Source organism: Oryctolagus cuniculus, chromosome 19 (assembly GCF_051225735.1).
Source record: "Oryctolagus cuniculus isolate XC-2025 breed Fujian yellow rabbit chromosome 19, ASM5122573v1, whole genome shotgun sequence".
In the NCBI taxonomy this organism is placed as follows: Eukaryota; Metazoa; Chordata; class Mammalia; order Lagomorpha; family Leporidae; genus Oryctolagus; species Oryctolagus cuniculus.
Window position 1 is genome coordinate 70,245,751 of NC_142885.1, and position 26,822 is coordinate 70,272,572.

Here is a 26,822-nt window from a genome sequence, read left to right on the forward strand (position 1 = left end):
AGCTGCCGCTGGCCTCAGGCGGGCGAACCAGCAGACAGAAGCTAATTCTTTACAGTTCCAAATGCCTTTTTTCTTATTATTTTTAAAAAGATTTATTTTTTAAAGTGAACCAATGTATTTTTTAAAATTTATTTATTTGAAAGGCAGAGTTACAGAGAGGCAGAGACAGAGCCAGAGACGTCTTCCATCTGCTGGTTCACTCCCCAGATGGCCACCACGGCCGGAGCTACGCCGATCCGAAGCCAGGAGCCAGGAGCCTCCTCCGGGTCTCCCACGTGGGTGCAGGAGCCCAAGGACTTGGACCATCCTCCACTGCTTTTCCAGGCCACAGCAGAGAGCTGGATCGGGAGTAGGGTAGCTGGGACTTGAACCGGTGCCCACATGGGATGCTGGCACTGCAGGCAGCAGCTTTACCCACTGTGCCACAGTGCCGGCCCCAAGACTTATTTTTTATTTAGTTGAAAGGCAGAGTTAGAGACAGAGAGAAAGAGAGAGCGAGAGAGGGCTTTCATCCACTGGTTCACTCCCCAGATGGCCACACTGCCAGGCTGGGCCAGGCTGTCCCAGGAGCCAGGAGCTTCTTCCTGGTCTCCCATGGGGGTGCAGGGGCCGGAGCACTCGGGCCATCCTCTGCCGCCTTCCCAGGCCACAGCAGGAAGTGGGCAAGCAGTGCCCATGGGCCCCAGCGGCGCAGGGGGCGTGGCGCCAGGGCCGGCCTGCACTTCCCTCTTCCCAAGGAGACTACAGAGGCTCCAGGCCGGCGGAGCCGGGCGGGCGCGGAGGCCTCGTCTCCAGGTGCCCGAAGCCGGGCGACATCGAAGCGGGAGTGCCCAGGAACAGCAGAACTGGGGGCAGCTCCGCAACCGGGGCTCTGAGACTCGCACTGAAACGCCCCGAGTTCAAACCTGGTTTCCTGAAGCCCTACAGGCATAGATTCTGCGTTAATGAGTTCACTTAACTTAATTTTTTTTTTTTTTTTTTTTTTGACAGGCAGAGTGGACAGTGAGAGAGAGAGACAGAGAGAGAAAGGTCTTCCTTTGCCGTTGGTTCACCCTCCAATGGCCGCCGCTGCAGCCGGCGCACCGCGCTGATCCGATGGCAGGAGCCAGGATCCAGGTGCTTTTCCTGGTCTCCCATGGGGTGCAGGGCCCAAGCACCTGGGCCATCCTCCACTGCACTCCCTGGCCATAGCAGAGAGCTGGCCTGGAAGAGGGGCAACCGGGACAGAATCCGGCGCCCCAACCGGGACTAGAACCCGGTGTGCCGGCGCCGCAAGGTGGAGGATTAGCCTATTGAGCCACGGCGCCGGCTGAGTTCACTTAACTTAGTAAACTGGCTTAAATTAGGCTTAATTTAAAAAAATAAACATTCAGTCTTTCTAAAATAAACTCAGTAACTCATGCAATTTCTCCTAACTTTGACTAATTTCTTGTTTTTAAAAGATTCATTTATTTGAAAGGCAGAGTGAGGGAGAGAGGGAGACGTCTTCCTTCCACTGACTCACTCCCCACGTGCCAAGGGGCCACACAGAACAGCACTGGTCCAGGCCGGAGCCGGGGGCCAGGGGCCGGACCATGCAGGTCTCCGACGTGGGTGCAGGGGCCCAGGACTCGGGCCGTCAGCGCTGCCTCTGCAGGCGTCAGCAGGGAGCTGGACCAGAAGCGGAGCAGCCGGGACCAGACCACTACAGCGAGTTCTGCCTCGTATCAGATCACGAGGACGACGGTGAGAACACGAATCAAGGCGGGGACGGTGCTGGGCGCAGCGGCCGGGCCGCCCTCACCCAACCTCCGTGCGCACCCTGGGAGGCAGCAGGGGTGGCCGGGGAGCTGGGTCCCTGCCGCCCCCATGGGAAACAGGGGCTGCGTTCCTGGCCCCTGCCGCCAGGGGCCGCTGGGGAGTGGACCCGTGGGTAGATCACCTCTCCACTCTCTCGCTCCGCCTTTCAGACAAAACATGTCTTCTTTAAAAAGGATAACAATTACACATACCTTTTAGGTTGATAGAAAAGAAAAAGATAATAAAGACAGCTAATATTTCACAGGTGCACAAAACTTCACACAGGACGTAGAAATCACCACGAAGTAGCGACTGCTGATCCAGGCTGGACTCCAGGGGGCCTGGCTGAGGCCGGGGCAGCGGCGCCCAGCTCCGGGTCTCAGCGGGCCGGCAGGCAGCACCCGTCGGCTTCCGTAGGCCAGGCTGGACTCCAGGGGGCCTGGGTGAGGCCAGGGCAGCAGCGCCCAGCTCTGGGTCTCAGCGGGCCGGCAGGCAGCACCCGTCGGCTTCCGTAGGCCAGGCTGGACTCCAGGGGGCCTGGGTGAGGCCAGGGCAGCAGCGCCCAGCTCTGGGTCTCAGCGGGCCAGCAGGCAGCACCCGTCGACTTCCGTACCCTGCGTTCTTCAGACTTCAGTGTTCCAGTGGTGACGCGGCCGTGGGCTGGCAGGGGGCACCGCCTGGTCCAGACTCAGACGTCCACAGTCAATGCACACCACACCACAGGGGGCGGCCCAGGTGAGGGCTGTGGCTGTGGGGGCTCAGAGGAAGGGGCGGCAGGCAGGACCCTCTCTCCCGAGGCCCCACGCAGAGGTGCGGTGACGGGGAGGGCGGGCACACGTGGCGTGGGTGGAGCCCAGCCCCCCGCCATGGCACCCAGACCCTCAGGACCAGCTGAGGGAAGCTGGGGGGTTCTCAGGCAGGGTGCTCCCCGCAGTGTGGGCAGCCTGCCCTGGTGAGACCTTTAGACTCAGGCGGACGCAGCCAGGGGGCAGGGCCTGGGGCGGATGGAGGCGGGGGCAGGGCCACACTGCAGGGTCCGAGCGTGACCCTGGGCCCGGGGCCCTGCAGCGACAAGGAGACCTGGCCCCCACAGAAACCACAGGGCCCTGCAGCTCAGCACGGGGCTGCAGCTCGCGGGGTGAGGGCGGAGGGTGCAGGCTTCTCTGGGCAGGGGCAGGACACGGAGCCCGGGCCACTCCGCGGGACACCTCTGCGGCTGTGGGTGCACAGCAGGGTCACGGGGCTTCTGGTTCTGCAGAAACACAAGGACGCGTGATGACCCCCCAGCCCCTCCCCCAGGCTCTGGCCCTCCCCGGGTGGAAGGGCGCAGATGAGCACAAACACCCCCCCCCACTGCAGCCAGAAACCCAGCCCCCAGGACCCTTGGGTTGGCCGGGTGGGCTTCCCACTGAGGAGGGGGCAGCGGGATGTGGCCAGGAGCCTGCGTTCCCTCAGGACTTGGGGAGGGAGCAACTCCACGTGGCACCACAAGGGGGCAGCACAGGCCCGCGCTTGGCCTTGCCCAGGGCCTGGCACACAGGATGCCTTCATGCAGGAGAGCCAGGCCCCACCGGGGAGGAAGGTGCTCTGCAGGGCTGCGGAGCCTGGGCCAGTCCAAGCCAGACCAGGAGAGGCAGTGGTGCCCGCCCCAGCGCACCCCTGCCGCCACGCCCAGTCACCTGCAGAACAGGCCCCTCACTGGATGTCGGGGTCCTGGAAGCCCCAGGCTTCCACAGCAGCGACCAGGAAGTTCTCGGAGCAGAGGGGCTGGTTGTTGAAAGTGTCACAGTGGCCCGTGCGGCCCCGGTTCAGGTCCCCGTCGATGTAGAGGGCCTGGCCGCCCCCGCCCCCTGCGGGACGCTCCGGTCAGCAGCCGCCCCTCCGCCCCTCGCTGGGGGTGGCTCAGCGGCCCCTCCCCGCGCCCAGTGCACTCAGCCCCTCTCACGCCCTCCAAGCCCCCAGACCTGCTCCACCCCTCTGCCGCCCACACGCCCCGCCTCCCTCCAGCCCGGCAGGGCAGCAGGTGCCCACCGACGATGAGGCAGTCGTTGCCTCCGGCCATGAACATGGACTCGGTCTTGGAGGGCAGGTTGAAGTGCCGGGTGGCCAGGAAGGGCGAGAGCCGGTCCGCGGGGTCCGAGGGGGCACCGTGGGCGAGTTGGGAGGGGGCGGGGCCGGCCTCCGGGGGCGTGAGGGGCGCCGGCTTGGTCAGCTCCGGGTGCTTGATGACCACCCACTCGTAGCGCTGCACCTCGGGCTGCAGCTGAGGGGAGCAGTGTGAGCCCCTGGGCCCCTGCTGCCCCCCGAAACACGGCCCACTCACCCACAAGTCACGCAGGGCAGCGGGGAGCGAGGAGGCTGGGGGCCCCGGGGGTCCCAGGGAAGGGCAGAGGTCTCCCTGCAGGGCAGCGGGGAGCGAGGAGGCTGGGGGCCCCGGGGAAGGGCGGAGGTCTCCCTGCAGGGCAGCGGGGAGTGAGGAGGCTGGGGGTCCCGGGGAAGGGCGGAGGTCTCCCTGCAGGGCAGCGGGGAGCGGGACACGGGGCCCACACCCCGCCCACCTACCCGGAACACGAAGCACTCTCCAGTCCCAAAGAAGCACAGCTTGCCTCCGGACTTATTTCTCTCGCTCCAGTCTGTGGACAGGTACGCTCCGCACACCTGCAGAAGCAGCCGGGCTGCCGTGTGAGCTCGGGGCGGTGGCGGCCGGGGCGGGCTTGGGCGGGCATGTCTCGGCCAGGAAGGAGCTCCCCGTGCCGCCCGTGCCCACCCCCTGGCCCGGCCCCAGCCCGGGGGGCCTCAGGCCGGCCCTGCTCACCTCCTTCTGTGTGGTCTTGATGAGCAGCAGGGTGGGCTCGTGTCCGTCACACTGCAGATAGAACCTGGGGCCGAGAGCACAGCCAGGCTGGCGGCGCCGGCCGGGCCCCGCCCGGGCCCACGATCGCGGCCTCTCTCGGGAAGCCTGCCCCGTGGGAGCTCCTCAGGCCGCTCTCGGCCTTCCCAGCCCCCACCCCCACCCCCCCCCCGCCGACCACGGATGGCCCCGTGGGCAGAGCCTCGGCCAAGGGCCACAGGGAAGCAGGAACCAGGGGTACAGGTCCCTGGCCCAGGAAGCCAGACGCACGGCGGGGGGGGGGGGGGGGCAGGGCAGCCAGCGGCCAGCGGCCAGCATGGTGCCCAGCACTTGGCTGTCGTCCCTGGCAGGGGCTGTGGAAACAGCTCCGGCTGTGCCAAAACGCTCGTGGGCCTGTGGACACGGCCAGCTCTGCCCGAAGCACTCTGGCCGGCTGCCCGGGGGGGTGCACCTGCCAAACCTGGGGACCACCACCCCGGCGAGGCCTGCGGCCAACGCGGCGGGAAAGGCAGGGCCGGTGACCGCAGGGCTGGGGTGCTACCTGGTCAGGCTGTACCCATGCTGCAGCGAGGAGAAGAGCAGCAGCGGCTGGCACAGGGCGAAGCGCTCGGGCACCCAGGACCAGATGTCCCGCATCTCCTTCACGCTGACGATCTCCGAGCGGAAGTTCTGCGCGTGCACGGCCAGGTGCACAAACTGCCTGGGAAGCGCGGGCAGGGCTCAGAGCCTGTGCTGGCCTCGGCCCGGCCGCCCGCCCCCCCGGGCACCGTGTCTCGTACTCAGCCAGCTGGACGGCCCACTTCTGGCAGCCGGGCAGGGAGGAACTGGGTACGGCCATGCGCGGGCCCACCTCCCAACCCGTAACTGAGAGGGGGCAGCGCCCAGCCTACTGCGGACAAAAGCGTCTTTTTTTTTTTTTTTTTTTTCTGGGAAATCAGGGCACAGGTGAGTCAGCTTTGGCACGTCGAGGGCCGGGGCCAGCCAAGCACCAGCAGACACAGGTAAGCGGACAGACGGACAGACAGACAGGCTGAGGCGGCACCGCGGAAGCCAGCACGCGCGCGTCGGCCGGGCGCAGGGGGACGGAGCGAGCCGGCAGAGGGGCCGGCGTGCGGCTGCGGTTGACCTACCTTCTAGAAAGCGACACACTGAGAAACAGGAGGAAGCAAGGACACGGAGAGGAAGAAAAATAAAACAGACAAGGAGAGGTCAGTGACGGCGCCCGGACGCCTGCTCCTGCGGCCCGGCACAGGAGGCCGCGGGGCCAGCTGCTGAGACGGTCTGGGCACGTGGGGACCTGTCCCCGCCCCGCTGCCCCACGAGGCCTCGCTGCAGCGGCGGAGCAGGGGCCACGCGCGGCAGCCACGCTCGGCGCCAGCCCAGCCCCTGCCAGAGCTCCCACGGCAGGCGGGGGCCTCGCTCCCAAGGCCTCTTCTGCACCCAGAAGGCCCGCCCCGCTCTGCAGGTTCTCCCACCCACAGCAGCCCGGGCCGGTGGGCCCACGCCGGGCCCCGCCCACCTCTGCTGCTTGACGGTGATGCCCTTCTGCTTGAGCGCGGCCTCGTTGGCCAGCTGCAGCAGCTGGATCTCCTTGCGGGAGAAGAGGCGGATGGCGAAGGCCTTCTCCAGCAGCCTCTCGGGGGACACGGTCTTGGCGATGTCCCTGGCGAAGGCCCGGATGTCTTGCTTCACGCTGTCCGACGCCAGCGGCTGCCCGGCCCGCGCCTTGTGGAAGAACTTGAGGATGGCCAGGGCCACGCGGTACAGCACCTTGTAGCCTTCCACCAGGAAGACGTCGAAGACGCGGGCGACGTGGCTCAGGGGCAGCTCCCCGAACAGCCAGCGCTGCCAGTCGGCGTAGACCTGCAGCACGTCCTCAGACACAGCCACCATGAGCCTGTGCGCCGCCTGGCAGTACTTGTTCACCAGGTCCCCGAAGGTCATGCAGGAGGACTCGAAGGCCAGGAAGCTCTGGTCGATGAGCCTGCGGCCGGGGTCGTTGCAGGCCAGCAGGCGGCAGGCCTTCTCGAAGCACTCGGCCTCGTCCAGGCTGTAGTGCAGCAGCAGGGCCACCACGGCGGGCAGCGCCGGGCAGAAGGAGATGTCGGGGAACTGGTTGGCGATGCACAGCAGGATCTTGCGCACGGCGCCCTCGCCCCGCGCGTTCAGGCAGTAGCTGGGCACCTGCGTGTTGTCCACGAACTCGGGCAGCGGCAGGCTGCTGCCGCTGTGCTTGCCCACGATCTTGCCCACGATGTCGCTGTAGACGCTGGCGTCGGGCGTGACCGTGCGGCACGGGATGTCCCGGATCAGGCGCTGGTACACCTTGCCCCGCAGGGCGTGGCTCTGGGCCCAGTAGCCCTGGCGTGCCAGCTGCTTCAGCTCCTGCAGCTCCGTGCAGCTCAGCTCCTTGGGCCCCAGGTCCTGGATGGCAGCGTCCATCTTGTCCCTGTCCACGAAGCAGTTGTAGCCGGGGGAGTCCATAGCGCCCGGCGTGGCCAGGTCAGGAGGGCCCCGGGCTGCCGGGGGCGGGGCCGTGGGGACCGGCTAGGTCGTCCAGCACCCTCGCCGAGGGCTTTCTGTACACCTGCCTGCCATCCTGCACCCTGGAGGGGTAGAAGACATTTTTAGTGCACCTGTTGCCCCGGTTAACTTCCGACGCAGCGACAGAAGGCCCCTCATCCAAGATACACAACCGCTCCCGGGCGTCCGAGTCCTGGACTGCGGCTGCGCAGGAAGCTACCGGAGGGCTCACCCAGGTTCCGAGGCACAACCGGCTCAGGGCAGCTCCCCGGGCCGGCGCCACGGTGCGGCATCCCACATGGGCACCGGCTCAAGTCCCAGCTGCTCCACTTCTGGTCCAGCTCCCTGCTCATGTGCCTGGGAAAGCAGCGGAAGACGGCCCAAGTGGTTCGGCCCTGCACCCACGTGGGAGGCCCGGATGGGATTCCAAGCTTCTGGCTTTGGCCTGGCCCAGCCCTGGTTGTGGCAGCCATTTGGGGAGTGAACCAGTGGATCAAAGACCTCTCTCTGTCTCTCCCTTTCTCTCTGTAACTGTGCCTCTCAACTAAAATAAACAAATTTTACAAAAAGACAAGAGAAGAAATGGTGAGATGGGCCACGGAGCCGGGGTGAGGGTCACTGGACGGGGACAGTGAGGTCCAGACACAGCAGCCGTCCACCTGCCTCGGCTGGGGCTGCTGTCCCGGGCACAGCTGCGCACCACACAGCCTTCCCACCTGCGATGCCACGAGTCCTGAGACACGGCAGGACTGCCTCAGTGAGTTTTGGACCACACTGTCCCGGCCTCTCTGGCATCTAGAACATTCACCAAAACTAGGGAAGACCGAGCTACTATAAATACTAAGGGGGGGGGCTGGGGTGTAGCGGGCAAAGCCCCTGCCTGCAGCTCCAGCCTCCCACCTGGGCACCAGCTGCTCCAATCCAGCTCCCTGCTAATGCACCTGGGATGGCAGCGAAAGATGGCCCAAGCGCTGGCCCTGCACCCACATGGGAGGCCCAGACGGAGCTCCAGGCTCCTGGCTTCGGCCTGGCCCAGCCCTGGCCATTGCAATCATTTGGGGAGTGAACTGGCAGATGGAAGATTCTCTCTGTCTGTCTCTGTCTCTCTCTCTCTCTCTCTAACTCTGCCTTTCAGATAAATAAATGAATACATTTTAAAAAAATAACCAAATAAAAAATTACAATTACAGAAATCTGCAAAAAATTCGTTACATAAGGGATGTATGGATTCTGCTAAAATGGCCCCCTCCAGCCCCACTCTCCCGTCTACCTGCGGCGCTGCCAGTTAAGCCGCTGCCCGGGGCTCCACATCCCACATCACCGCCCACTCTGAGCCAGCTCCCTGCTGACGCACCGGGAGGCAGCAGAAGACGGCCCAAGTACCTGAGCCCCCGCCACGCGTGAGACCGGCTGGAGCCCCCGCCACGCGTGAGACCAGGTGGAGCCCCCGCCACATGTGTAAGACCAGGTGGAGCCCCCGCCACATACGTGAGACCGGGTAGAGCTCCCGCCACACACGTGAGACCGGCTGGAGCCCCCGCCACACGCGTGAGACCAGGTGGAGCCCCCGCCACACGCGTGAGACCGGGTGGAGCCCCCGCCACACGTGAGACCGGGTGGAGCTCCTGCCATGCGTGAGACCAGGTGGAGCCCCCGCCACACGCGTGAGACCAGGTGGAGCCCCCGCCACGCGTGTGAGACCGGGTGGAGCTCCTGCCACACATGTGAGACCTGGCTGGAACCCCTGCCACACGCGTGAGACCTGGCTGGAATTCCGGCCACACGTGTGAGACCAGGTGGAGCCCCCACCACGCATGTGAGACCAGGTGGAGCCCCCGCCACGCGTGAGACCTGGCTGGAATTCCGGCCACGCGTGTGAGACCGGGTGGAGCCCCCGCCACACGTGTGAGACCGGGTGGAGCTCCTGGCTCCAGGAACTCCTGGCTGTTGGGGGCCCGTGGGGAGGGAACCAGCCGGTCAAAGATAATTCCCTTTCTGTGTCTCTCTGCCTGGCAAGATAAACAAGTCTTACAGACAGACAAGAGAAGCACCATCTGCTTCCAGCACGCACCCGGCCACTGAGGTCTGTGGACGGCAAGTCCCCGTGATGGGAGTCCTGCACGTGAACCGTTCCGGGCGGCTCGGCCCCTGCCGGCCCTGCACGGCAGCCCCGGGGAGCGGCGCACAGCGCCTGTCCCTTCCCCGCGCTGCCTCCCTGAGCACGGAGCCCTCACTGCTGCGGCCGTGTCGGGATCCCTTCCTGCTGGACGCTAACCCCGGCTGCGTGGACAGACCACGTTCCGGCTGTAGTCTCTGCGCAGACACCCACGCGGCTTCTGCCTCTCGGCTGCTGTGAGCAAGGCTGCTACGCAAATAGTTCAAGTCTCTGAGTCCTGGGGCCGGCGCTGTGGCTCAGCGGGTAAGGCCGCCGCCTGCAGGACCCGCATCCCATATGGGCGCGGTTCGAGTCCCGGCTGCTCCACTTCCGATCCAGCTCCCTGCTATGGCCTGGGAAAGGAGTGGAAGATGCCCAAGTCCTTGGGCCCCTGCACCCCTGTGGGAGACCCAAATAAGCGCCTGGCTTCTGACTGGCCCAGCTCCGCCTTTGAAGCCATTTGGGGAGTGAACCAGCAGATGGAAGATCTCTCTCTCTCTCCCTCTCTCTAACTCTGCCTTTCAAATATAATTAAATAAGTATTTTTTTTTAAATCTGAATTTTTTTTTTTTTTGACAGGCAGAGTGGACAGTGAGAGAGAGAGACAGAGAGAAAGGTCTTCCTTTGCTGTTGGTTCACCCTCCAATGGCTGCCGCGGCCAGCGCGCTGCAACCAGCGCACCGCGCCGATCCGATGGCAGGAGCCAGGTGCTTCTCCTGGTCTCCCATGGGGTGCAGGGCCCAAGCACCTGGGCCATCCTCCACTGCACTCCCTGGCCACAGCAGAGAGCTGGTCTGGAAGAGGGGCAACCGGGACAGAATCCGGCGCCCCGACCGGGACTAGAACCCGGTGTGCCGGCGCCGCAAGGCAGAGGATTAGCCTAGTGAGCCGCGCCACCGGCTTTAAAAATCTGAGTTCTTGCTTTCAATGTTTTCAGGCATAAACCCACGGAGCCTGCCTTCACGGGGCTACCCTACGGGAAACCTGAACTACAACAAGGCCTTCTGAGAGTCACAGGGAGCCGACCTCAACGTGTGCCCCTGGGCAAGCCCGCGGCCAGGCCGGCCCCTGCTCCCCAGGGGGAGGAGCCCCGCGGGGCCCCTGGTAAGTCTGCTTTGTCCTGGGCCAGGAGGCAGTGGGGTCGCTGTCGCCCTGGCCACGCTGCAGGTCTCCCACGCGTGTGTCCACTGCTACTGACCCCCAGTACGACCGCAGAGGGAGCAGAGCCGGCTCCTTTCCAGGAGCGCCAGCCCCCGCCCAGCCGCCCTGAGTGTTACGACCACACCCCGGGTGCGAAGTCCCCGCAGGGAGCAGCAGGCCCGGGGGTCAGGGACACACGGGATCCAGAGGGACCCAGGGCGAGGACCAAGCCGGAGACCGAGAAGGAGCCCCCTTCCTCTGTCCCAAACAGAGAGCCTGCTGCTTCTGGGTGGGTAGCCAGGGCTGTGAGGACCTCCAGGTCAGCATGGAGCCCAGCAGTAGAGGTGTGGCTCCCAGGTCGGAGCCGCTCCAGTCCCTGTGCAGACCCCGGGAGGCAGCGGTGGGGAGAGGCCCCTGGGATCCTGCCTGGGCTCACCCCCCACCCCTGGGTCCCTGCCTGGGCTCACCCCCCACCCCTGGTTCCTGCCTGTGTTCACCCCCCACCCCTGGGTCCCTGCCTGGGCTTACCCCCCACCCCTGGGTCCCTGCCTGGGCTCACCCCCACCCCTGGGTCCTGCCTGGGCTCACCCCCCACCCCTGGGTCCCTGCCTGGGCTTACTCCCCACCCCTGGGTCCCTGCCTGGGCTCACCCCCCACCCCTGGGTCCCTGCCTGGGCTCACCCCCCACCCCTGGGTCCCTGCCTGGGCTTACTCCCCACCCCTGGGTCCCTGCCTGGGCTCACCCCCCCCGGGTCCCTGCCTGGGCTCACCCCTGCCCCTGGGTCCCTGCCTGGGTTCACCCCCCCCCCCCGGTCCCTGCCTGGGCTCACCCCCCACCCCTGGGTCCCTGCCTGGGCTCACCCCCCGCCCCTGGGTCCCTGCCTGGGCTCACCCCCCACCCCTGGGTCCCTGCCTGGGCTTACTCCCCACCCCTGGGTCCCTGCCTGGGCTCACCCCCCACCCCTGGGTCCCTGCCTGGGCTCACCCCCCGCCCCTGGGTCCCTGCCTGGGCTCACCCCCACCCCTGGGTCCCTGCCTGGGCTCACCCCCCGCCCCTGGGTCCTGCCTGTGTTCACCCCCCACCCCTGGGTCCCTGCCTGGGCTTACCCCCCACCCCTGGGATCCTGCCTGGGTTCACCCCCCACCCCTGGGATCCTGCCTGGGCTCACCCCCCACCCCTGGGTCCCTGCCTGGGCTTACCCCCCACCCCTGGGTCCCTGCCTGGGCTTACCCCCCACCCCTGGGATCCTGCCTGGGTTCACCCCCCACCCCTGGGATCCTGCCTGGGCTCACCCCCCACTCCTGGGTCCCTGCCTGGGCTCACCCCCCACCCCTGGGTCCCTGCCTGGGCTCACCCCCCCCGGGTCCCTGCCTGGGCTCACCCCTGCCCCTGGGTCCCTGCCTGGGTTCACCCCCCCCCGGGTCCCTGCCTGGGCTCACCCCCCACTCCAGCCCCTGCGCAGACTCCGGGAGGCAGTGGGGGGACGGGCCCCTGGGTCCCTCCGCCCCGCTGGGAGGCCTGGGCTGACTGAACGGCACTGGGGTGTGGACCAGCAGATGGGGGGGGGCCTCTCTTTCTCTTTCAAATAAATACACTAGAAAATAAAAAGCAAAAAAGCCCAACCAACCAGGCCCAGAGTGGCTTCCTTGATTTAAAAGTTTTTATTACTACGTGAGGGTTGTACGAACGCACAGTTATGGGGGTCAAACACGATCCAGTGACAGAGCAAAACTCCAGGTTCACCTGTCCCTCAGCCCGGCACGCACAACAAACCCGGCTCCTGGGACGGAGCTGAGTGGGCCCACCCTCCAGGCGGGCTGCCCGCTGAGTGGGCCCACCCTCCAGGCGGGCTGCCGCTGAGTGGGCCCACCCTCCGGTCAGGCTGCCCGCTGAGTGGGCCCACCCTCCGGTCAGGCTGCCCGCTGAGTGGACCCACCCTCCAGGCGGGCTGCCGCTGAACGAGCCCACCTGCCTGCCTCCTGTGAGCAAGGCCTCGCCGGCTTCCCCCAGGCACCCTGCCCCGGGCAGCCGCTTCCGTGTCCTGCCCAGGGGCCGGGAGGCAGGAACCAGGGTCGCATGAGTCAGCCCGACTCAGTCCAAGTCCGGCTCCGCCTCCTGCTCCCCAGACTGGGCAGCTGTGCCCCTGCCTCAGCCCGCGGCGGCCTCGTGTGTGTGCGCCATGTGTGTGCGTGCGTGGGTGTCCATGTGTGTGCGTGGGCGTGCATGTGTCCGTGTGTGCATGGGTGTCCATGTGTGTGTGTGCTCATGTGTGTCCACGTGCGTGTGTCCATGTGTGTGCGTGTGTGCATGGGTGTCCATGTGTGTGCGTGCGTGTGTCCGTGTGTGTGGGGGGGTGTGCGAGTCCGTGTGCTGTGCGCATGGGTGTCCATGTGTGTGCATGCGCTCATGTGTGTCCATGTGCGTGTGTCCACATGTATGTGCATGGGTGTCCATGTGTGTGTCCGTGCGTGTCCATGTGCGCATGTGCATGGGTGTCCATGTGTGTGCGTGTCCATGTGTGTGTGCGCATGTGTCCATGTGTGTGCTGTGCGCGTGTGCGTGGGTGTCCATGTGTGTGCATGCGCTCATGTGTGTCCACGGGTGTCCATGTGTGCATGTGTGTGTCCGTGTGTGTGTCCATGTGCGCATGTGCGTGGGTGTCCATGTGTGTGCGTGCGTGGGTGTCCATGTGTGTGTGTGTGTGCGTGGGTCCATGTGTGTGTCCGTGCGTGTCCATGTGCGCATGTGCGTGGGTGTCCGTGTGTGTGTGTGCGTGGGTCCATGTGTGTGTGCATGTGTGTGCTGTGCGCGTGTGCGTGGGTGTCCATGCGCTCATGTGTGTCCACGTGTGTGTGCATGGGTGTCCATGTGTGTGTCCGTGCGTGTCCATGTGCGCATGTGCGTGGGTGCCCATGTGTGTGTGTGCGTGGGTGTCCATGTGTGTGTGTGTGGGTCCATGTGTGTGTGCATGGGTGTCCATGTGCGTGCGAGCGTGTGTGTGTGTGTGGAGTGTGGCGTGGCCGCCGCCAGGCGCCTGAGCCCCTGCAGCAGCCCGGGGGCTCCTGGGTCGGGCCTCCCGCTCCCCGCAGGGCAGCCTGGGCAGACGCCAGCGAGGACGGTCCTCCCAGGAAACCACTTTCCGAGCCCAGTTCACGGCGGGGGAGGGGCGGCGCCTGCAGCGCCCTGGATGTGGACGTTTAAACAGGAAGCAGTGGGCGTCCCGTGTCCCCACTTCCTGTATAGCCTGCAGATCCCGCTGCTGGCGACTCCAGACGCTGGGGGCCCCACACAGCATCGGGGGGCCAGGGCGCCTTTATTGAGGACCCCCGGGGTGGCCTCTACTGGGAGATGGCCTCTGAGCCGAACAGCTGAGCAGGACCGAGGAGGGGGGCGCAGGCAAAGGCCCTGGGGTCGGGGACGCGAGGCCGAGCGGCAGCGCCAGCGCCGTGGGCCTGGGGCGCGGGCTCCACCTGATGCTCCGTGAGGACCACGCCCCCACCAAGGGCATTCAGCCGGCTGGGCACCAGCTGATGCACAGCGACAGCTGGGGTGACAGACCCGGGGCCAACGCCGCGCCAGCCGTGGGGGGTGCAGCCACCGGAGGCCAGGGTGGGCACGGGGCCCCGCGTGTGCGTTCCAGCAACAGCACCCGATGCTCACGGCCTCCCGCAGTGGCCTCAGTCTCTCCCGTCTCCGCACTTATCAGCCCTCTGCCCCCGTCGGGGAATCCTACGCACGTCTTAAAAACAAGGAAAGCCAGCGGCGGAAACGAGCGACTGCCGTTTCTCCCGAGCGTTCTCTCCCTGTGCTGGGCGACACTGCTGTCCCTCGCCCAGTGCCGGCCCTGCCAAGGGTGAGGCTGCAGACCACAGGCTCCGGGGTCTTCTCCCACAGCGGCCCGAGGAAGGCGCCAGGGCTGGCGGGCAGGGGTCCACACTCCCCTGAGCCTGGGGGCTTCACTCCATGGGGTCTGTGGGGAGGAGAGCGGACAGCAGGCTGGGAGACGCCCAGGGCCAGCGCCCACCCCTGTGGTGGGCTTCCCCTTCCAGCTTGGGTGACGCTGGTGACGGCTGGGCATGTGTGTGCATGCGTGTGCACGTGCACATGTGTGTGCGCGTGTGCGCGTGCACGTCTGCTCTCCCTAAGGCGAGGACACTGGATGCCCGGGGCCGCCCACGCTCAGCCCTGCCCTGCGCGCCCCCAGCAGGCTCGGAGCCCCAGGACTCTGCTCCAGGCCTGAGTTGCCGGTCCCTGTGCCTCTCACCTCCCCGGCGGGAGGGTGCTTTTTCCACACAAGCGGCCGGATGTGAAGACAAACTGTTCCATGGGACAGAAACGGGGCCGCAGCTGAGCCCCAGGGTCCCCTCTGCAGCCGGCTCAGCTCCTTCCTGGGTGCCCCTCCTGGGGTGCGCGTCCCAAGGAATGGGATCCCGGCACTTGACCACGGCCCCTGAGCCCCAGACTCCGACCCACCCCACAGCGGTGCCTCCTCTGGGTAAGACGGCGCAAAGAGCAGACGGATCACCAGCAGGAAGGGTGTGCGGATGGGCAGGGGGACCCCAAGTACCAGGAGCGGCCTGGTGCAGGGTGGAGACAGGGCACCCCCGTGAGCACAGCAGGAGAGGCAGGAAGGGGCAGGGGGTGCCCAGGGTGGGGGCGCCCCACACGAAGGCCAGAGGAGAGTCCACGCAGAAGCTGGCCTTGGAGGGGGAGGGCAGGGCGCCAGGGCCAGGCTGTGCCTGGAGGCCACGGAAGGTGGGGTGTGCCCACAAGTGCATGGGGTGGACTCCGCCCAGTGGAGGCGGTGCCCAAGCCGCTCAAGGATTCTGCTGGGGTGGGGGCACGAATGCCCAGGGAGCTCCACCCTGCGGTGTCAGGCAGCGCTAGCTCAGGGCAGAGCGGGCAAGCCAGCGGTGACGCCGGTGGCACGGAGGGTCCGGCACACATCTGACGCCACCTGAAGGCCATCTGTGGCCCCGTGGGCGAGGCAGCCCCAGCCACGGGAGCCTGGCACACCAGGGACTCCTTGGCCAGCTCCGGCTCAACGGCCACACCCGCCCTGGCCCAGGAAGGGCGACAACAGGGCTCAGGCTCAGCTCCACTCTGAGCCAGGCAGCGCGAGGGGCCCGTGGGGAGCGGGGCGTCCCAGGCGCCGGAGCCACGTGCGTGCCCTGACGGGGCTCAACACCCCTCGCTCCCCACGGCAGCCCCTGCTTTGCTGAACGCTGGGGGTGTGGGGAGGAGACGCCCCACGGACAAGCCAGCTGCAGTCCCTCGCCGCCCAGTGCCTCTGGGACGAGCAGCGAGCCCACGCGGGGACGCCAGGCAGAGGGCCAGGTGGGGAGGACGGGGTGGGCATGGCTGGCCAGCTGAGTGTCGCTGGACGTTCAGGTGGAGGGCTGGGGGTGGAAACCAGCACTCAGGTAAGTCACCCTCCCGGGCCAGGGACCTTCCTCCCAGGTCTGACGGGGTCTGACTCCTATGGGGGTAGGGTCGGTCAGGAATTGCTGAATCCCACCTGCCAGGAATCTGCCAGGGCCACAGACAAGGTCAGGGGACGCTCGGCCCCCACCCCCAGGCCTCAGCCCGGGAACAACAGGTCAGCGCAGCCCGGGCCACCGGCCCCCTCCGTCCTCCCAGTGGCATCCACCGTTCTCCAAAGCACCTGCTGGGCCCCGGCACTGAGCTGGGCACAGAGCAATGCCGGGAAGACCCCGGGCGGCAGGGCTGGGACGCGTGAGGGCGCACGCCACACTCGGGGGAGCTGTGCAGGTTCCGGAAGCCCCTTGGAGGTGGCTGCACGGGCAGAGAGGGAGACGTGGGTTCCAGGGACCACAGGCACCCAACTGCCCCACACAGAGGGGCAAGTATGAGGGCCTCGGACCCCTGAGGGGCCATCAGGGTAGTGCACACAGAGGCACCACCTGGCTTTCCTCGAACGAAGATCTGTCGGGCACACAGCGGGCAGCCGTCAGAAACTCGGCCAGGGACACGGTGCGGGGAAGGGGCCTGGGCGCAGGCTGGCGCTCTCCCGTGCACAGACCCCAAGGACCAGTCTGGGGACACTCCTCTGGAGACCTGCCCCCTCCTGGCCCCACTGCCTGGGGCCACTGCCATCTAGGAAGGCAGCAGATTCTGGCCACGTGGCCGGCTGGCGGCGGTGTCACTAACCGGGGTGGCCACGGCCGCCAGGCTTCCCGAGCTCACCTGCTGCCCCCCCCTCCCCTCCTCTGGGACTTGTCGGAGCGCCGGCCCCCTCCGCCGGCACCTGCCTTCCTCGCCGTGCTGCCATCACCGGGGAGCCTGGCTCCACTTCCCACCTCTTTATGTACAGTGTGGCAGCCCAGGAACCCGGCCCCTGAGTTCAGGGGGCAAAACTCCCCCCGCCACGTGGGGCCCAGGGACCGCCTCCCAGCCCAGCCCAGCCTCAGCTCCTACTCTGCCCCTCCTCCCACCTCAGCCACCAGCAGAGGAAGCCAGGCTGAAGCACCAGACGGCAGCCTGGGCGGGGAGGAATCACGCCGCGGGCCTGCTGGTGCCAGCTCGTGAGCCGCCGCCGCCTGGCAGGCCTCCCTGGCCCACCTGCCAGCACCCTCTCCAGTTCCCGGTGCCGGCTCACGGCTCACGGCTTCACCCTTCCACTCCCCTCGGGGGAAGGGGGCTGCCGGGAAGCACCTCCTCTCGGGCCAGCCCTCTGTGTGACCAGCGCAGCCACGGGCCTGGCCGGCCCTCTGTGTGACCAGCGCAGCCGTGGGCCTGGCCGGCCCTCTGTGTGACCAGCGCAGCCGTGGGCCTGGCCGGCCCTCTGTGTGACCAGCGCAGCCGTGGGCCTGGCCGGCCCTCTGTGTGACCAGCGCAGCCGTGGGCCTGGCCTGATGCCCCTCCCGGTGCTGGCTCTCACTTCCTGGGGACCTAGGCTCTCCGCTGCACATGCCAGCCTCGAACCCGGCGGGACAGAAACCCGAGATTCCTCCCCGGCTCTGACGGCAGCTGCTGGCGGGAGCGCCGGCCCCCTCCACCCCGGCTGCCTCTCCCCAGGACACCCTGGGGCCCTCGCCTACCAAGCACGAGGCTGCCCACCCGCACACACCTCACCTCTCGCAGTTCTGCTGCTCCCGGCCAGGTCCTCTGGGACATGCAAGGGTCCACCCTCTTCCTGGCCAGCACCGTCTGGTGCGGATGGCCCGGCCCCTACAGCCGCTGCCCAGAGTGCCTCCCGAGTGCTTCGGCGACGGCACTCGGCGCAGACTCCCCACCTACGATCCTCCCTGGACCCGCCTCTCCTGCCGGTGCCCAGGGCAGTGGCCACGCTCCACTCAGAGGGATGGCCTGTCCCTCCCCGCCCCTGCCCCCGGGGCAGGGCTGAGCCCGCCAATCCATTTCCGCCTCCAGGACCCGGGGCAGTGGCCTGCTCATCTGCCCAGCTCAGCACCCTGTACGCCCCAGGGAGGAGGAACCCAGAGCCAGGAAACAGGCACACACCAAGGACGACGGCAAACCACTCGGGCCGGAGGGGGAAACTTAATTCTGAAGGCCGAGCAGGCACGGGGAGCGCCACGCAGAGCATCAGCGGTGCCGGCATTCCACAGCGACGCCCGCGCGGCCGGCTGCGGGAAACCTGATAGTGGGCCCGTGCCGGGCAGACAAAGGCGGGCACGTGCCAGGTGCGACAAGTGTTAGTCACGGCTCCAGGGCCGGGGGCGGGCCCGCCTGCCGGTTCAGAGGCAGGTCTCCAGAGCCACGCGGCGCCGTCTCGGCCTCGCAGGCCGGGCTGCAGGATCTCTCTCTCTGGGCTCAGGAGGCCTTGCCGGCCGCAGCTCCGAACGACAGCCCGGGCAGGAGTGCGCTCTGCCCCCAGGAGGCCCTGGGCCAGCGCCTTCAGACTCTCGTGCTGAGAGCCGCCCACACCCAGTCACGCGCACCCCACCACTGCAGGAGGCATCCAAGCCACGCTTCCTGCATGCCAGCGTGCCGAGTGCGAGGCCCCGCCCAGCTCCCGTGAGTCCTGCCTCGGGCCAGGGGTACCGATCATGCCGATTCAGGCGTGGGTGCTACAACTGGCAAGCGCCGGGCCCTGGCCCACGAGGAGACTGGCTCAGCGGGGTCCCCCAGCGTGGGGGCCCCGGCTCCTCGGGACAGCACGGAGGGCAGGGCCCGCTGGGCGTCCGGGGCCACTTGGCTCAGAGTCGGCGCAGCCCTGCAGGCTCCAAGGACCCAGAGGACCCGAGAAAGGACGGCGCCCCCGTGTGCCGAGAGCAGGAGCCCCACCCGAGCCTCGGCCCTCTGCCACCCGCGGGTGTGCCGGGACGGGGGCGGGGGGACCCTTGTCAGGAGGGGCCTGGCCGGGGAGGGCACGGGGAGCACGACAGGACAGGCCACGCACTCCACGCAGTCCAGGGCTTCCACCGGCAGCAGTCGCCCACCGGAGAGCCGTACCCGGGAGTGTGCGTGGCACCGTCAGACCCGCGCGACCACCGGCAGGCGCCGCCCAGGGGAGATGCAGGGAGGACTTCCCTGCCCAGGTACGGCCTGGGACCAGGACCTCCTGTCCCGGGAGACACGGGGAGAAGCTCGGCGGCCCGGATGGGGACACACGGGCTCCTTTCCTCACCCTGGGAGGAACACGGCCGGGGCCCCACACTGGGCCAATGCTCCCAAGGTCCACCTGCTGTGAGGCCCTGCGCTCCCACAGGGGAGGACGTCCTGGGGGCACCAACCCAGGGCCCCAAAGGGGGAAGGGGCACGTGAGACAGGAGGCCCCAGGCACACCTGCGGCAGCCCAGTCCCGCCCTTCAGCCCAAGAAGCAAAGTCCGTCCGTCACAGACACGAGGGCCCAGCCCCTCCTCCTCCCCCGAGAGCCGTCGGCCTGCTGCCGTCTCCCGGGGCCTGCCGGGTTCGGTGTTGTTGCCAGTCCGCAGGCTCTCCCAGGAAGACCCAACCCACGGCCCAGCTCCAGGCCACGGACGCCCACCTGCTGCCTGGATGCTGGCAGCTCCGACCGGGGGTGGGGAGCAGTGGGGAACCCGCCAGCGCCCGCCCTTCCCCCCGCCCGGGAGCCCCTGGTCCTGCCGTCTTGCCCTCCTGCGTCCTTACACGTCTGGGGGCGCCGTGGCCCCGGGCAGCCCCCCACCGCGACCAGGTCACTCACAAAGCTAAGCTCCTTGGGCGGCTTGCCACCACTCAGAACACGAGTCACACTTGGGGTCAACGCTGTCAGCCCCGCTCCCTAACGCCTTCTTCCGCGGCCCCCCAAGCCACCGTTGTCACTGCACACGCTGCCCCCGGCCCGGAGGGCTCCTCTCGCCCGCCCCTGTGCCCGGGCAAGCTCCAGGCAGAGGCCAAATCCTGCGCGGCACTGCGCCGTCACAGCGCCGGTTCACGTGACAAAAACACGCAGGCTGAGGACAGAGGACGTCACTGAATAATGAACTCACACCGGTTCTCAGCACAAAGCCCCAGGCTGGCTTTTTTTTGATTTTATCTTGGTTTGGAAGGCGACACTTGACGCGGCTGCCTCGGTGGCAGGGGCTTCTCCGTGTTCACAGGGTGTCACACACAGCTGGCGGCTCAGACAGGGAGAACACTGAACGGGAATGCTAAGTGCTTGTTTACAGCCTGCCTCGAAGTCGTTATGTACCTTAAACCAGACTCCGGCAAACACTCAAGTGTGTCGCCCGAGGCTGGCTCGTCCGCGAGGAGGACGGAGCGGCTCGGGTGCCCAAGGCCCACCTGCAGGTGGACACGCAGACCCGGGCCCGGATGTAATCGCCGCTGCGCAGAGCCTGCCGGATTACCAGATTATGTCCGCACCCCCAGACGCTCGCCCCTCCCAGCCGACGCGGCAAGGTCACCCCGACCCCGGCGAGATCCGCACCAGTTCACGTCTTGCTGGCAACCGCGCCGGGGCTCCTTTCAAACCACTCAGAACCCCCCCACGCCACGCCAGGCCGGGGGCAGCAAAGGCCGGAGGGGGGCCGAGGGGTCCCCCTGGGTGAAGCCTCCCCGTCTCCTCTGATCTGGGTCGGTCTCTACCAGCCGCGGTCCCTTAAGTGCGGCCACGGCGCACGTGTGCCGGGCACGGAGCAGCGGCGCCGCAGCCCTGCTAATCCCGGGGCGGCCCTCCCCTCCCCGCCAGCTGCCCGCGGGCACGGGGGACCACACCCCGGGCTGAAGATCCAACGGCCCCAGCGGCCCGGCTGGCCCTGCGCACCACCCCGCGGGTCCTCGGACCAACCTTCGGCCTTGACCAGAGGCCCAGGGCACAACTGCGTTGGGGCAGTGACCCGAGCCTGCTCACCAGGCCGTGGCGCCCCCGCCCGCTCTACCCCGCAGCTGCACCTGCGCGCGGCGGCAGGGGCTCCGGGGCGCGGGACCCCCCAGGCGCCACCCTGGGGCAGGTAACGGGCGACAGGGGCGGCCGGTCCGCGCGGACATCTGCTGCACTTCCGACCGGGCGAGAGTGGAAAGAGCCCCGGGAGAGGGCGACACACAGCCGACTCCCGCGACGCCCCCTCCGCTTCGCCCTGCGGGGCCCGCCGGCCGCCAGGGCCCCCGCATCGCGCCCCGCGGCCGGGGCGGAGCCCCCCGACTCGCGCCAAGGCCAGGGCACCCCGAATGCGGAGAGGCCCCGCAGCCTGGGACGCGCGCCGCGACCCCGGCACCACCCCCTCGCGATGACAGCCGCGCCCAGCCCAGCGGCCCGGCGCCGGCCTCTCCACCCCGCACCGCGCCGCACACCCACCTCCGCGAGCCGCGCCGCCTGCTCCGCTCGCCGCACGACGGCGCCCCGGCTGTCTGCGCACGCGCGCGCGCGGCCCCGCCCCCGCCGAGCGCGCGCCGCGCTGCCCACCCCGCCGCGCCCGCGGGTCCCGGCCCGGCCCGGCTCTGGGCATGCGCGCTGAGGCGCGGCGGCGGCCGGAGCATGCGCCCGCGGAGCCCCGGGCCCCGCGCGGGGAGCCCGAGGCGGCGGCCGCGGTGTCCGAGGGCCGGGAGCTCGGATGGCCGTCCTCCGGAGCGCCTCCCGGCCCGGTCCCGATCTGGCGGACAAGGGGCGCAGGGGCTTCGGGGGGAGGGAGGCGCGGAGGAGCCCTGCAGGCTGAGGTCCAGACTGGAGTCAGGGTCACGGGCAGAGGCAGCTGGGCACAGGGTCGTGGGCAGAGCGCGGACCCGATGTGGGCAGCTGGACAGAGGCGGCGGTCCTGGTGGGCGGGAGGAGGCGCCGCAGCGCCCCCTGCGGGCCGTGGGCCGTGGGCAGCGCAGTCAGTGGCCACGGCGCCTGCGGGGAGGCCAGTGCGCGCTCTGTCGGACCACAGTGCGTGGGGCAGGGCGAGCTGGCCCCCAGTGGCCCTGGATGTGCCCTCGGCCCTGAGGGGTCGGCAGACGGCGTGGGGGTGCGCGAAGCGCGCTCGGGAGTCTCGGCCGCCCAGGGAGCCCCCGCGCAGCCCTTCGGGGTCGCCGCGGCGTCTGTCACATCCCTAGGGGCCCAGGGAAGCGCCGGCGGTGACGAGTGGGGACTCGGGGACCCGCGACAGCGGGGGCGGAACGGGCGCCCCGGCGCGCAGCGGGGCCCCGCCCAGGCCAGCGCGGCCCGCGGGCTCAGGCCGCCCGGCAGCGCCCCCGCCGCTCGCGCCGTTGCAGCCTCCGCAGGCGCCGCGTCCACGCGTCCCTCCAGGGTAGCACGAGGCTTCCGCGGGCGGCGCTGAGCCCGGGCCCCCGGCCCCCCCCGGCTCCGGCCGAGACCCCCGGCCCGCCCCCCAGCAGCAGATAGCGACGGCCCGGTAGCAGGTGCGGGCAGCCGCAGGCCGCGTCCTGGGCCGGCACCCACAGCGCGCTGCTCCCGCGCCGCGCTCGCTCCTCGCCGCTCCGGAACACGGCGAGCACGGCCACTGGGAAGCGCGTCCACGCGCCGCGCGCCTCCCCGCGCGCGCTCACCGCCACCTGCACCGCTGCGGGGAGGGCGGGAGGGGCGGAGTCAGACGGGGCGGCCCGCGGTAGGGGCGCGGGGGGACGCGGGGACAGCCGCCGGAGGAGGGGAGCCCGGGGGGCCGCGCGGGCTGTGGTGCCCCGCGAGGGTCAGGGGATGCGGGGGGCGGGCCGGGGGGCAGCCTACCGTAGTCCTTGCGGCAGAACTTGCGCAGGCTGATGCGGTAGCTGCCGCGGGCAGGCCTGCAGTGCGAGTCGCAGTCTGCGGGGAGGGGTGGGCGAAGGCTGGCACGGATTCCCCCCTCCCCCGCTCCACCTCTCTCCGCCCGGTTCCTCCCAGACTGGGGCCCTGTGCCGTGTCCACTCACCCTGTGGCTCCACGGGGCGGCTCTCTTGGGTGGGGCCGGGGACAGGAGTCTCTGCGGAGAAGGCGGCACAAGGACCTGTGATACTGGCGCGGGGGGAGCTGCAGGCTCGGGACGGGGCTGAGGCAGGGCGCGGTCACTCACTGACGCAGGGTGCCACCGGAGAGCGGCTCTGCTGGAAGCCGGGGGCACAGCGGTTGCAGGTGAGGCCCGCGACGCCGTCCTTGCAGGGACACTGGCCTGTGGTCTGGTTGCAGGTTTTGCCAGCGGCACCGACCGGGTGACAGTCACAGGCTGAGGGCGGAGGCAGGCAGGACCTGGTCAGGAGCCGCCTGGGGTTCAGGCAAACCAGGGGGTGTGGGTGGCCGGTGGCAGGCTCACCTCTGCAGGCGCGCCGGTCGCTCAGGGCCCGGCCCGGGTCGCGGTAGAAGCCCTCCCGGCAGTAGTGGCAGTGGCGGCCGGCGGTGTTGTGCCGGCAGTTCAGGCAGACGCCCCCGCTGCGGCGGCCCGAGAGCCGGTACAGCTCCATGTTGAAGCGGCAGCGGCGGGCGTGACCGTTGCAGGAACAAGCTGTGGGGAGGCACGGGTCAGGGGCAGGCCGGCCCGGTCCGAGATCCCCCAGGCCGCCCTCCAAGGCCTCACCGAGGCAGGCGTGGGCCTCCCGGGCTGTGGCCCGCTGCCACGGCCTGTCGCAGTAGAAGGGCTTGCAGCGGCCGCAGTCGGGCCCCTCGGTGCCGTGCCGGCAGTCACAGGTCAGGCGGCCCTGGGCGTCCAGCAGGCAGCGCGAGGCGTGCCCGTTGCACTTGCAGCGGCCGCCCACTTGCAGCTCGGTGGCCGAGTAGGAGTAGGGCGCCGTGCTCTCCACGTCCCCGGCGTCCCCGGGCCTGGCAGGCCTTGTGAGCACCACTCGGATGTCGGTAGCCGTCACCCAGTCCTGCAGCACGGGACTGCTGTCCAGGTCCAGGCCTGCCGGGCTGCCGTCCTGCACGCTGAAGGCCAGGAGGCCACCCCCATCGGGCTGCACCTGGGGTGCAGGGAAGCACAGGGCTTCAGGCCCAGGGCCAGCAGGGCCGCGGGCGGCGGCAGGCGGCCGGCCGTAGTCCAGGCCACAGTGGGAAGAGAAGAAGCCCAGGGGGGCCCAGCTGCGGCCGTGGTCCTGCGACTTGAGAAGGGCCAGGGAGGCTGGCGGAGCCGAACAGAAGCGCAAGCTCACGAACACCAGCTCGAAAGCCTTGCCCAGGGGCACGGTGAGGGTCACGTTGAAGGGGGCCTGCGTCAGCGCGTCCGAGCGCCAGCACAGGGGGCTTGCCGAGCCCGCTGGCGAGGTCAGGAGCGCCGCGGGGTGCGCCCGCCGCGGGTCCGAGGCGTCGCAGGCCCGAGTGGCCGGACGCCCGCACGTGCTGGACGCCAGCGCCTCTCGGCCCAGGGCTGCGTTCACCAGGCCCGGCACGCAGCCGCGGGGCGCGCCGCCCTCGTCGTGGCAGGGGTCGGCGGACGCCGGCGGCCCCGAGCTCAGCGCGGCCGAGAGCGTGCCCACGGTCAGCAGCAGCCCCCACGGCCAGCCGGGCATGGCCGGAGCCGCCGCGAGCGCGCCAGCCGGCCAGGGTCCCACGACGCTGCCCGCCGGCCTCGCAGTGCCGAGCGTGCAAAGCCCCCGGGCGGCCCCAGCCCGGGCGCAGAGGTGGGAGCGGCGGCGGGCGCGCCCCGGGCCGAGCGCAGCAGCGGGGATGTTGGCGCGTCCTCCCGCTGGGCCCGCGGCGATGACAGGCTGCGCCCCCGCTCCCGGTGCCTCCGCCCGCGGAGGCCCCACCCGCTGCCCTGCGCTCGCACTCACCCACCGAGGGCCGGGCCGAGCAGGTCTCCCGGCCTCCCGGGAAGGGCCGTGGGCGGGCGGGGCCTGGGGCGCCCGGGGCCGCCGCCTCCTCCCGGCTGCAGTGAGGGCGGACGAGCTGTGCCAAGAGGGGGTGGGGGGCGCAGCAGGCGCAGGCCTGGGCCCAGCCGGGGGCGGGGCTGCCCGGCCGGGAGGAGGGAGAAGAGGGGAGGGGGCCTGGTCGGCACAGCCGGAATCAGAAGCAGATTCAGGCTCAGGCTGGGCCGGCGGGGGAGGGGGCTGGGAGGCCCCGGAGCCGGGGGAGGGGCCCGGGCGCCAGGAATGCGTTGGCGGGAGGGGTCTGGAGGGGGCGGCTCAACCCTGCAGCCCGTGGGGGACCACCCAGCCGGGTCTCCGGCCTGGAGCCAGGCCTGACTGCTCCTGGGGCTCTGCCACGCGCAGGGCAGGGGTCGGGCTGCCTCCTGCGTGAGGGCCATCAGGCGGGCAGCCCGGGGCCGGGCGGCTGAGGGTTCTCCCCTGGGTGGGCGAGGCGTCCTCAAAGCAGCAAGCAGCCTGCGGCAGTGAAAGCCCCCAGGATATGGGCAGGTCTGATTCTGAGTCCCCGCGCCCTGTGTGCTGCGTGAACGGCGTGGCTAAACGGCGTGGCGTGGCTGTCAGTGTCGCCGGCGGGCTCTCTGAGCTGCTGGGAGGCCCCAGCGGGGAGCTGGACACACTGGAGTCTCCGTGGCAGCCTTGGGACAGCTAACGCATCAGGCCAGCCGTGCCCAGTGGGGTCTGGCCAAGCCTTGCGCTATCTCTCTCTCTTTCTCTCAAAAATTTATTTTATTTGAAAGGCAGAGAGAGAGAGAGAGAGAGAGAGAGAGATCTGGTTCATCCCCCCAAAAGATTACAATGGCCAGGGCTGGGCCAGGCCAAAGCCAGGAGCCTGGAGCTCCGTCCGGGTTCCCCACGTGGGTGGTAGGGCCTCATTCTGCTGCTTTCCCAGGCACCTTAGCCGGGAGCTGCATGGCTGGCACTTCCATTTGGACGCTGGTGTTGCCGTACCACAATGCCCGCCCCTTGCCCAAAGTCTTACCCCAGAACGTGGCTGGGTCTCCAAGAGTCTCTGGCCGGCAGTTGGAGCTGGCAGGAGGGAAATGGGAGCTGGGTGGGCACAGCCCGCCAGGTGGCCCCTTGCATGCTGCAGAGGACTTGTGGAAGGCAGGGGACGTGGGTTGACCCTCTGGAAGTGCCTGGTTACAAGTGGCTCATGCCTCAGCAGGTACGTGCCGGGAAACTGAGGCAGCGGCAGCCACGAGGGCCGGGGAAAGCTGTGGACACACCCACCCAGCTCCTGAGAACCTGTAGGTCGCTGGCAGAGGAGGCCCAGCATCCAAGGGAGGGCTCGGGGTGGGCACCACGCCGGGGCCCGGGGCTGACCGCAGCTCGGGAGTGTCTGTGTAGGCAGAGCTGCCAACCTGGTCAGGGCCACAGGTGCCCCCAGGACCAACAGGAAGAGGATGGGGGAGAAGCAGAGTCCAGTCCGCTGCTGGGAGAGTGCCAGGAGACAGAGGAGGGAGGAGGGCCTGACCTCGAGGAGCGAGAACAGCAGGGCGGTGACGGGGGCCCTGGCGGGGCTCCTGGACCATCTAACACGCTCCAGCCGGGCCCACAAACACGAGATGGGGGTGCCACAGGGCCCTGCCCTTCCACTTCACCCCGAGATCTGACCTTACAGCAAGCAGGCCAGCGAGAAGGAGGGGTCTGGCAGGGCGTTTACACTCCACTCTGGCACAGGTCAAGTTCAGAACCAACACCTTCCTGGTGACCCTCTTCCACAGTGAGCTCGGGGGGGGGGGGGGGCCGGGGGGCTGAGATCCACCCTCTAGGGCAGTGGGGAGGAGCTGGCTGGGACGCTGGGGTCCCACTGGGCCTGAGCGCAGGCCCCAGAGAAACCCAGGCTGCCAGCCCCACAGGACCGCGGCAGCAGCCGCTTTGTCTCCAGCCCAGCGGGCTGGGGTCTCCAGAACGACTGGTGGCCTGCCGGGGGCTCAGCCCTGCTGTTGGAGGTGCAGGTGGGTCAGCAGGGAGGAGGCGCCCCACCCACTGCTCCCCTGGGAGGAGGCTGCGGCTGAGCCCTCTCCCGCACACAGCTGCCTCCAGATGGTGCCAGTCACGGAGGCCCTCCCCCACAGACCCCCAGAGGGCGCAGCCACCTGCCCCCAGCCCCTCCCACAGTCCCCTTCCCCCACCTGCATCTCCCCAGGGCCCCCAC

The 26,822-nt window shown here is 68.9% G+C and overlaps 2 protein-coding genes across 6 annotated transcripts; both read right to left on the minus strand.

Annotated features, from left to right (window-relative positions):
• Window positions 1-115: 115 nt before the first annotated feature.
• TBC1D24 (TBC1 domain family member 24) lies at window positions 116-21,330 on the minus strand. 5 transcript variants are annotated; one of them, XR_016226024.1, is made up of 9 exons: window positions 21,192-21,330; window positions 6,150-7,236; window positions 5,761-5,778; window positions 5,172-5,326; window positions 4,595-4,658; window positions 4,342-4,437; window positions 3,811-4,042; window positions 3,459-3,629; window positions 116-3,031 (listed from the first exon to the last, which is right to left on the minus strand). XR_016226024.1 is itself a non-coding variant. In XM_070064100.2 (9 exons), exons 2-8 carry the CDS (start codon window positions 7,112-7,114, stop codon window positions 3,475-3,477), a joined length of 1,689 nt encoding a protein of 562 aa, XP_069920201.1. In that variant the 5' UTR covers window positions 7,115-7,236; window positions 21,192-21,330; the 3' UTR covers window positions 116-3,031; window positions 3,459-3,474. The 5 variants fall into 5 exon arrangements, 3 of the variants coding, with proteins under 3 accessions (XP_069920201.1, XP_069920202.1, XP_069920203.1); XM_070064100.2 differs by having other exon boundaries at window positions 5,172-5,330; XM_070064101.2 differs by lacking the exon at window positions 21,192-21,330 and adding an exon at window positions 17,545-18,875 and having other exon boundaries at window positions 5,172-5,330.
• Window positions 21,331-22,045: 715 nt separating this feature from the next.
• NTN3 (netrin 3) lies at window positions 22,046-24,809 on the minus strand. Its single transcript, XM_017339584.4, has 6 exons — window positions 23,380-24,809; window positions 23,119-23,307; window positions 22,882-23,031; window positions 22,741-22,791; window positions 22,560-22,634; window positions 22,046-22,395 (listed from the first exon to the last, which is right to left on the minus strand). The coding sequence occupies exons 1-6, from the start codon at window positions 24,305-24,307 to the stop codon at window positions 22,046-22,048; spliced, it is 1,743 nt and encodes a 580-aa protein (XP_017195073.4). The 5' UTR covers window positions 24,308-24,809.
• Window positions 24,810-26,822: the final 2,013 nt, after the last annotated feature.